The sequence below is a fragment of the Lagenorhynchus albirostris genome, chromosome 16 (assembly GCF_949774975.1).
Source record: "Lagenorhynchus albirostris chromosome 16, mLagAlb1.1, whole genome shotgun sequence".
NCBI classification, from domain to species: domain Eukaryota; kingdom Metazoa; phylum Chordata; class Mammalia; order Artiodactyla; family Delphinidae; genus Lagenorhynchus; species Lagenorhynchus albirostris.
Window position 1 is genome coordinate 56,323,071 of NC_083110.1, and position 10,415 is coordinate 56,333,485.

Here is a 10,415-nt window from a genome sequence, read left to right on the forward strand (position 1 = left end):
CAACACTGAATTAAAAAAAATTCATCTCACATTTTGTACAGATCTGCTCTGATGCTCGAATTTATATGGACCATAACTACATGATTAATGATTTAATAGAAGCTCAGATTTTCTCCACAGAAAATACAGTAACAAATACTGCAGAATTGTAACATGTATTCATTTAACTTATGAAAATTAATATTAAAAAGAAATGGAACAAGCAATTGAGAAAATCCCTGTATTTATCATTGGAGCCTTTCCTTCCGACCTAGATCACCCTCTTCAACTAGACTTTTGCCTCTATGACCTAAGAAAAGAAGCAAAATCAAAATATACAGAGAAACATAGTCTGGGCTTTTGAACTTCCTCCAAGGGCCTACGTCCTTGTTATTTTAGGAACTTTGCAGGAGCAATTATGATTAAAAAGAGACTTCACCCTAAAAGAACCTGGGCCCATGAGATGCAATGCCCCTGGTAAATAAAGTTACTATGTTAATCAGGGAGGGAGCAGGAGTACAACTCAATAAGGTCATTTCACACCGTTTTTTTTTTCTGGCAATTGGAACATCTATTAGTCAAATGGACACCTAGCCAAACACAAAAAATAAAAAACAAAATATCCTAATTTTAACTTAGCATCAACGGTAATAGTTAAATTTTTCTAATAATTTCTTACAGATAAAAAATTTCTTATAAAGTTTCTTATAGTTAAAAACCCATGCTTTGTACAGTACATCAACAATTCTCCTAATTCCCAAGTAGTATATAGAATCTTTTATAGACCAAAGGGGCATTAAATTATGATGGCATTTTCATATTGATTACGTACCTATATCACTCAGTAAAGAAAGTATCTGGCTTTCTTTAAGTCCACAGCAATTTTCTGGTTTGTTGAGTAGCTAAAGAAAAAAAGAGTCTAAAAATGTATATTGCCAATATTGCTGGGCAGTAATACCGATATATTAATCATTAATCATTATACTCTGAGAGAATACTCAAATAAGAAAATAAGTCATGATTAAGAAAATATAAGGAGGAAAATTACCAAATCCATACTGAGGACATGTAAATTTCATGACAAGGTTTATACAAGTAAAGATAAAGGGAGAAAGTTTTTGAAATCGAAAAAGTTGAAAAATCTCACAGATAAATATGTAAAGATAGCCATATGGTAGGTTTAAAATGAGATCAGAAAGAAAGATTTGCAACAGAGAAAACAACTTATTAATAAACACTTTAAACACTGATACTGTGGACTAAAACCATCAATACAGTCCCATCCTGAAAACACCACCACCAATAATAAAAAATGCATGTTGTAAATTAGGGGTCAGCAAATATTCCCTGCAAAGGGCCAGAAAGTAAGTACTTTAGGCTTTGCAGGCCATATAATCTGTCACAATTACTCAACTCTGCTGCTATAGTAAGAAAGCAGCCACAAAAGCAGAGAACAGGCCATACACTCCTGACTCTTACTCTACTGTATTGAGTGGGATTCGAACACTGCTAAAGTTCATGATTTACTATCTCATCATCTCAAAACATCCACACTACCTTCCGGAGATCTCCTCCAGAACAATATTCCATTGCTAGAAGAGGCACATCATTAATCAAAAAATTCAATTCCTCAGGAACATCACAGGCCTTTACAACATTGGCGTGGTTCAACCTAACAAGGGGAAAACATTATAATAAAAAATTTGTTTCCAATGAAAAGGAACTGAGTTTGAAATGGTAGTTAATTGGGGGGCAGTGAGGGGAAGAACGGCTGACATTATTTATAATATTCTAATCTCTCATTTGTATAATTAAAAATTAATACTTGTTAAAAAGAAAATCTAGATTAAAATACTATCACAATTACTACTATTACATTTTTATATGCCAAGTAGTAAGCACTTTACATACATTAACTCATTTACTTATCACAATAATCCTACTATAGGTAGATTTTTTAAGAGTTTCATCACACAGGAGAAAACTGAAGCACAAATTGGTTAAGTAACATAAGATCACACAGCGAGTAAGTGGTCAAGTAAGGATTCAAATCTGGCAGTCTGGCTCCAAAGCCTATATCATACTACCTCTCCCATAATCACTTACAGTGTCACCCAGCTGTGATCACTATTAAAATTTTGGCATATTTCCTCCCAGTTTTTAATTTGTGCACAAATACATTTTTTTCAATAAATATCAAATCACATTATATATTATTTCCTAACATCTTTTTTTAACCTTAGCAATATATCATCCCATCATCATCAACATCATCATGCAGTGGATCTCAAAACTGGAATAGATTCCCAGGGCCTAGGGACCTAAAGAAACAGAATTTCCATGTGTAGGGCCTGAGGATTTATATTGTCAACAAGCTTTTCTAGTGATTCTGCCACACAGCCAAGTTTGAGAACCATTATAGTGCATCAAGAACACTTTAGTCAGAAAGTACTTATTTCAAATCCAGACTCTTACTGCCTACCAGTTGTATGACTCTATAAGCTTCAACTTCCTGCTTTATAACATAGAGATAATGCCTAAACTCAGGGTTGTTGTGACAACTAGAAGAATTATTTGCAAGTACATATTAGCACACTACCCATGGAGGTTTTAAAATATGTCCACTTCTCCCTTCAAAAGTTTAATTCTCTTTCCCTTGAGTAGAGGCTGTATTTAGTGACTAATTTCTAACAAATAGAAGTTATTTGTAGGACTTCCCTGGTGGTGCAGTGGTTAAGAATCCGCCTGCCAATGCAGGGAACACAGGTTTGATCCCTGGTCCGGGAAGATCCTACATTCCGTAGAGCAACTAAGCCTGTGCACCACAACTACTGAGCCTCCACTCTAGAGCCTGCAAGCCACAACAGCTGAGCCCATGTGCCACAACTACTAAAGCCCGCGTGCCTAGAGCCCGCGCTCTGCAACAAGAGAAGCCACTTCAATGAGAAGCCTGTGCACCACAACCAAGGGTAGCCCCTGCTCGCCACAACTAGAGAGAGCCCGCGTGCAGCAAGAAAGACCCAATGCGGCCAAAAATAAATAATAAAATAAAATAAATACATTTATAAAAAAATTATTTGTAAAGGATGGAGTGTTACTTCTGAGGAAAGATCATAAAGATATGTCAGCTTTCAACTTGCTCTCTCTCTCAGATCACTGACTTCGGAGAAAGCTAGCTGACATGTCATGAAGACATTCAAACTTCCCTATGGACAGGCCCATATGGTGAGGAACCGATGCCTCTAACAAACAGCCACTAAATAAGCTTGGAAGTGGATACTCCAGCCCCACTCAAGCCTCTGGAAGACTGCAGCCCCAGTCAACATTTTGAGATGTTTCAGAAGGGATATCCTGAGTCAAAACCACCCACCTAAGTCATTCCCAAATTCCTAAATCACAGAAACTGTGAGATACCAAGTTTGTTGTTTTCAGCCACTAACTTTGAAGATAATTTTTTACAAAGCAATAGATACACTGTTTCACAAAGTAGGTGAGAGTAAAGAAATGAGAGTAGTGATTGTTATTTAACTATAAAGTGTAATAGACGAGCACTGCCCAAGATCTAGAAGAAACAGATTCTGCTCTCAGAAAGCTGAGTCTGATAATACGTAGCTGACTTTTTAAACTAAACCTACCTAAGCATGATGTGATGTTATTACTTGAAATAGAACACATATATTTAATGAGAAAGAGAAAAATATGTTCGTCAAAATATCCTAAGAAGAATGGATTCCTAGCCTCCTTCCCTATGATGACATCTGGATGGGCTGCAAAACTGGGGAAACTTAAGTCATCAAGTACACTTACTTCTTCATGATCTGGATTTCATGGCACCACCGTTCTCTGTTTTTGGTGCTTAGCTCCAAGCGACAAGACTTAATTGCTATTTTGAGATCAAGTTCCTGCCAAAATAGAAAGTCAACAGAAAATTATAAATTAGGTTCTTGTGCAGATTTACTTGCTAAGAAAGAAATGCCAACCTGGGGAAACAAAACTCTTTAGCTTTACTAATTAAACATATTTATCTACAGTTCTCTTGAGCCAATGCTTTTGCCAGGTAAACCATGAGACTATTAAACTAATGCTTTAAAACTGACCTTCAAACACACCAAAGCACACAAGCAAAAAGTCACTGAGGCTGATCCTATAACAGATCTCTTCAGAACACTGTCTCATGTATACTGCTAGAATAATACAAAGGCCCTGTCTCCCCAGTAAACTCTTTTTGAATTTAGTCAAGACAGCTAACAAGGGCCCCAGGCTCCAGCATAACTAGAATGAGGAGAATAACGCAGGGCTCCCAAGCTCAACAGCAAGAAATAGTTTTAATATGACCAAACCTAGGGCTTCCCTGGTGGCGCAGTGGTTAAGAGTCCTCCTGGGGCTTCCCTGGTGACACAGTGGTTGGGAGTCCGCCTGCCGATGCAGGGGACACGGGTTCGTGCCCCGGTCCGGGAAGATCCCACATGCCGCGGAGCGGCTAGGCCCGTGAGCCATGGCCACTAAGCCTGCGCGTCCGGAGCCTGTGCTCTGCAATGGGAGAGGCCACAACAGTGAGAGGCCCACGTATCGGAGTCCGCCTGCCAATGCAGGGGACGCGGGTTCAAGCCCTGGTCCAGGAACATCCCACATGCCACAGAGCAACTAAGCCCGTGCTCCACAACTACTAAGCCTGCACTCTAAAGCCCGCAAGCCACAACTGCCAAGCCCACGTGCCACAACTACTGAAGCCTGCGCGCCTAGAGCCCATGCTCTGCAACAAGAGAATGAGAAGCCCCCGCACCGCAAGGAAGAGGAGCCCCCGCTCGCCGCAACTAGAGAAAGCCGGCACACAGCAACAAAGACCCAACACAGCCAAAGATAAAAATAAATTTATTTTTAAAAAAATGACCAAACCTAATACAAAAAAACTCCAAAATTAGTTCCTAATCTTTGCATTCCAAATGACATTAAAAAATCTTAACAATGATTGTATATTTCGATATCTATAAAATGAACCTAACAGCTCTTGCCTCTATGACTAGTAATTCAGCCAATTCTAACTGAAATCAAACCCAACCTGATGCACATTACAGGAAGTAGCCAGACCTCAATCACATTCTGGCAACAGTAATAATGCAGCCCAGGAACAGGAAGCAAGACAGCTTGTATGGGATGGTCTGAAATGGGAGATAGCTAGAGATAAGACAGCTGATGTATATAGAGAGAGAGTAAGAAACTAGGACAGACTACAATCCAACCTAACCACTATCCTCCCTCCCTCCAACCTTTTGTTTTGCGTAGGTACCCGGTTGTTGCTAGGTCCCATGTAAGCTTTTACTACCAGGGAGTCAATCTAACCATGAAAAACATTAAGTCCTAAATGATCATATATGAATAAGGCAGGAAGCTATCTATTTCGAAAAGATCCCACCCTATAGGATCCTTCAACTTCTCAGTTTATATTTCACCTACTCTGTGAAGGCCTTCTTCACTCTACCTTTTCATAAAGAACGTTCTATGGAAAGTTTATGGATGTCCAGCAAAACAAAAAAAAGAAGAGTTCTGTGTTTAAAAAAAAAAAAGAAGGTAATATTCGGGAGATGGATGGTGGTGATGGCTGCACAAAATGTGAAGGTACTTAATGCCACAGAACTGTACACCTAAAAATGGTTAAAATGGCAAATATTATGTATATTTAACCACAAAAAAAAATTGGAAAATACTAAGTTAGTTTCTTTACTATAGGACTTCACAGAGCTTTTAATATGCTAATGTGGGTTATGACTCTCCAAATGAATAAATATTATATGCAGCATTTATACAACGTATTGATCACTGTGTCCTTTTTTCAAAGCATTTCACAAGGTTAGTTTTTCCAAACACGTTTTGAGATGTGCCACCCTATTCCCTAGGAAGAGTTCTTTGGTTATTTTGCCATGCTTCCACATCACTTTACCAATACCTTCACTATATAGGGTACCAAATTGTACCTAAAGTGTCTACTTTTCCCACTAGGCTTGAAATTTCCTTGAGGGTAGAAAATACTGTTTTTGTTGATTCTGGTACCATCAGCACCCAGCACAGTAATTAGCTAAATAAACCATCTCACATCCTTTTCCCTTTCTCGTTGTGATTTAAGAAGCATAGGTGAAATATTGAGACGTGGCTTCCACCAAAACACAAGGATCTTGAAAGCTGTAAACTCAAAGCTGTAAGTGAAAAGGTAATGATGCTGTTTCCAAGTCTTATGACAGAGGATTTCTTCTCTTCTCACTACAGACTCAGTTGTCAAACATCCCAGTTCTGGGGAAGGGTCACTGTGGACATCTGGAAAGTTCCTGAGAGATTTCTAAGATTCTAGAGGAACCCAAATCTCTTCCATTTAAAAAGTGATGAATTCCATAGAGACAGAAAGTAGAATGGTGGTTGCCAGAGGTTGGGGGGAGGAGGAAATGGGGGCAGAGGGGTGTGTTATTATTGTTTAAAGGGTACAAAGTTTCAATTTGGGAAGATGAAAATGTTCTGGAAATGGATGGTGATGACTGTTGCACAACAATGTAAACGTACGATGCTACGGAACTGTACACTTAAAAATGGTTAAAATGGTAAATTTTATGTTATATATTATACTTTACCACAATTTTTTAAAAAAATTGATGTATTCATCCATCCCCAGCCAGGGACCAAGCAAAGCAGTCACATAAGCATGCTAGCATGCATACTTCTTTTTCTTATGACCAGACTGAGGGGCAGGTTTAGATAGCAAGACCACAGTCAATATTCTGCTGGAAGTATTCGGCTCCCTCTCTTTACTTTTTGAGTGCCTTATGTCTGATGGTGAAAATTATTAAATTTACTACTTGTCTGGCTGTCAAAGTACTTAATGCCTTAGTCCTTCACCTTCCTTTCTCCCTGTCTCCGAGATTCCCTCCTATGCTCTATCTAGAAACCTGCTTCACAAAATGTCCTCAGTTATATCAGTGACATTTGTCATTGCAACTGCCACACAAACAAGCCTATTCCTCCCAGGTAGATTCCCATCTACCCTACCTCCCACCCTATATGGTGGGCTCTCTACTCACACCCATATTTCTTAGGACAGCAAATCATGCTTTCTCCTCTTCAACCCACTTCTTAATTCATAGGCCCATGCAAGCATTTTAGTAATACCTTAACTGTTCATCTTCTCCCATCTGTTTTTCCACACAGATTTATCTTTTACAAAAAATCTTTGAGAACACCACTTTTACCTTGACATTTCCTTTTTTAATGTCAATTAATGATGATGAAGATGATGACAATAGCAACAACACAGCAGCAGCAGGAGCTAACATCTGAGGGCTTACCATGGGCCAGGTACTCTGTTTAGCTTTAGACACATCATTACCTTATTTAACTCTCAAACAGACCCATGATGTACATACATTATTATAAACATTTCATACATGACAAAACAAAAGCTATACTGCAGGGATTATTATTCCAGGGTCTATAAACCTAACAGGTCTGTGAATGTCCTTCAAAAGAGCATGGACCCCCTCAAACGGCAATGCATAAAGTTGTGTGGGTGTGCATCTGTGCATTTGTCTGGGGAAAGGGTTCATAACTTTTATTGGTGTATCAAAAGACTGGCTCAAACATGACTGTTAGCTGCTGCTACAATGGTTAAACATTTTCAGTTAAATCAAAGCACAACTCCCAAGTCTGATGTTGACTGTCTTCCACCTGCTAGAGCACCTCACCCTCAATCTATCTCCTTCCCTTGTGAAGCCATGATCATTTTTACCAGCTGATCCTCATTTGTTCATTACCTAGAACGCGTCCCCAATTCCGAAGCCTACCCAATGCGTCCAAAAGCTTAACTGTGGACACACCATGACACCGTCCTTACCTACTCCAAACACTACAGACATCACAGGCCTCCAAGTACACACATGAACACACATTCCAACAGGCAGGCCCATCTTCTCTCCCACTTATGCTCATAACACACACTCTGATGTGCGTCTGCCTTACACACCCTGACCCTGCATTCAGAGGGACACACACGAACCCGTCACGCCCAGTAAACACTTTTCACATTTTGACAGTCGTAACAAAAGTTCCCCATAATAGCTCTACCTCACACACACTGACCAGGACCTCTGGTACAACCTCGGACTCACACACCAGGTTCACAAACACAACTTGTGCGCTCTCTCTCTTACACACACACAGACACACACATACACGCTCACTGGCCCACAATACTGCCCAAGGTCTCACCACCAATCTCTCACATACTGACAGTCACTGTGTTCCACAGGCGCCCTGACGAACACCCACCGCCGCTCCCTCGCGCGCCCCGCCTCACCCGATGTTGGTACAGGGAAACATTCCCGAAGCCGCCGGTGCCCAGCCGCTCCCGCATCTCCCAGGGCCCGCCCGCGCCCGGCCGCAGCCCCGGGGGCCGCTCCATGGGGCGGGAGGGCTAGAGTCCTCAGGTCCCGCCACTGTTCCGAGGCCGGTTCCGGGCTGCCGAGGCTCGCGGGTCCCTCTTCTCGCGAGAGGATGCGTCACTTCCGGTAACTACGGCAGGAGAATAACCCCGCCCCAACTTCTCCCGGGGGCCGCAGGGGCCCGCCGGAGCCCAGCCGGGGAAATGGTGGTGAGAGGACGCGAGCGTTTTCAATCCATTCTAAGTGCCCCGGGAATTTTCGTGACTGAGAGAACCCATATGTGTTTTTCCAGTCTTCAAAAATATAAGATCCCTCCAAACCCTTCATTCCCTTTAAATCAGTTTCCAAACCAGTCTTTCCCGTATTCGTCTTTTTTAAACGTCACGTCGTCTCCACCCCTGTCTACACTTCACGTTTCTTCAGACCTCTGCCATCTATCCTCCAGCTTCACCACCCGCTGAGGTGGCACTGGCAAAGGCCACCAAGGATTTGAATATTGCGAAATCCGTAGAACTAGAAAGAATTCTGCACTAACAGGCCCACTGATGCATTAGGCTTCATAGTTCTTTTTCTTCTCTTAAATGATTAATCATCTTCCATTGACAGGTCAGCTCTTCTTTTGCTTGACTTCCTATACACCTGTTCCAGGATCTCCCCTATAACCCCAAACAACTCAAGGATGTGACGCTGTTCCGGAGTAAAGAATGCTCCTCCTGACTTCGGGAGCTTTTCCCTAAACGCCCTCACTGAGCTTGTTGTCAGGCATACCCCCAGTTGTGGGTTTGCCAGCTCGGTAGTTCCTCATTGTGGGGATTGTTTCCCATGAGCAATGCAGGGCTGCAGGGGCAAGCTTCCGAATGCTATTGGTGCAACAAGAAGTGTTTGAGTGGCAGATTGCCTTAGAATAGGGGAACCAGCTCCCCGTTTTCACTTTGAGTTCGTTGTATGCTTCACGGAACTTGGGGATCTCATCAATCACTCCAAGATATAACATCAGCATGGAATTAAATTCTCTAAAGAAATGTGTCAGCTGTATTAAGTGTGGTCATTTGAACCTCACTTGAGATTATGTGCACTTGAACCATCATTTGCGCAGCCCGGCCTATAAGCTACATAGAATTCCAGCTAACACCTTGTGACACATGACTGTGCCACAACAGATGTAGCATGTTGAGACTTCTCAAGGTGGATACAGCATGTGCACCAGAGCAGTGCTACTGGCTGCTTTGAAAGCACTGAATAGGCTTTGGCAGAGCAATGTCTGTTGTCACCAGAATCTCTGAATATTGCAATGAGAATGTTGAACACTGTATGATACAAAACGAGCCGTGTTGTAGTTGTTCATCAGTAACCTGTGTGTGGAATCAGAGATTCTGGTTTCCCATATGTACTTGCTAGCCATGGAGCTGGAGCATCAGACTTGGAAGTGGCAAATAGTACCTCCAAAAACATGTCCCTTAGAGCTGGGCAGACTGCACAGATGATTGTGGCAGCTTGTTTTAATAGTATGAAGCCCTCACTTGCTAGGTGTACAGCATCTAGCTCTGGAGTGTATCTGATTTCCACAGGTGGGGCCAAAATCCCATAATTCTCACTTGGAAGAGCTGCGAAGGGATGCTGAGGACCTGAAGACCCTGAAGCGGCCATCTTCGCAGGAACTGGGTTGTTTCCCATAGTTCACTTTTTGAGGTTTTTCTGAATTAAAAAAAATCCTGGCAGGTTAACTTCAGGCTCCGTAATCTTCAAGTTTGCCAGTTTGTTTTCTTCATGTAAAAAATGGAGGTAATAATACCTACCTCATAGATATTTTGTGAGGATTAAGTAAAACAGTGTCTGGGCCATAAATGTCCAGTATATAGGAGCAATTATTTTTCTTTTGGCTTCCAAGATCTGGCATTCTCCTGTGATCACTCTCTCTCTCTCTCTCTGCTCTTTCTCCATGTACTTATTGGATCACTCTATTTCCGAGCACTCCTTAAATATTGACATTTCTCAGGTAGTCATCTTCAGCTTAGG

At 41.5% G+C, this 10,415-nt stretch overlaps 1 protein-coding gene across 4 annotated transcripts in view; it reads right to left on the reverse strand.

Moving 5' to 3' along the window:
* Positions 1-8,475, reverse strand: part of CHUK (component of inhibitor of nuclear factor kappa B kinase complex) — a 35,212-nt gene extending 26,737 nt beyond the window's left edge. For 3 of the 4 annotated variants that reach the window (XR_009536029.1, XM_060126022.1, XM_060126021.1), the window contains exons 1-4: positions 8,315-8,475; positions 3,787-3,881; positions 1,537-1,651; positions 812-881 (exon numbers count right to left, since the gene is read on the reverse strand). Coding sequence is in view for 3 of the 4 variants with exons in the window: in XM_060126022.1 (XP_059982005.1) it covers positions 812-881; positions 1,537-1,651; positions 3,787-3,881; positions 8,315-8,419 (385 nt within the window). In the remaining variant the exon portion in view is untranslated. The remainder of the gene's footprint in view (positions 1-811; positions 882-1,536; positions 1,652-3,786; positions 3,882-8,314) is intronic. The other variant, XM_060126023.1, reaches the window with a different exon arrangement.
* Between the last annotated feature and the right edge of the window lie 1,940 nt (positions 8,476-10,415).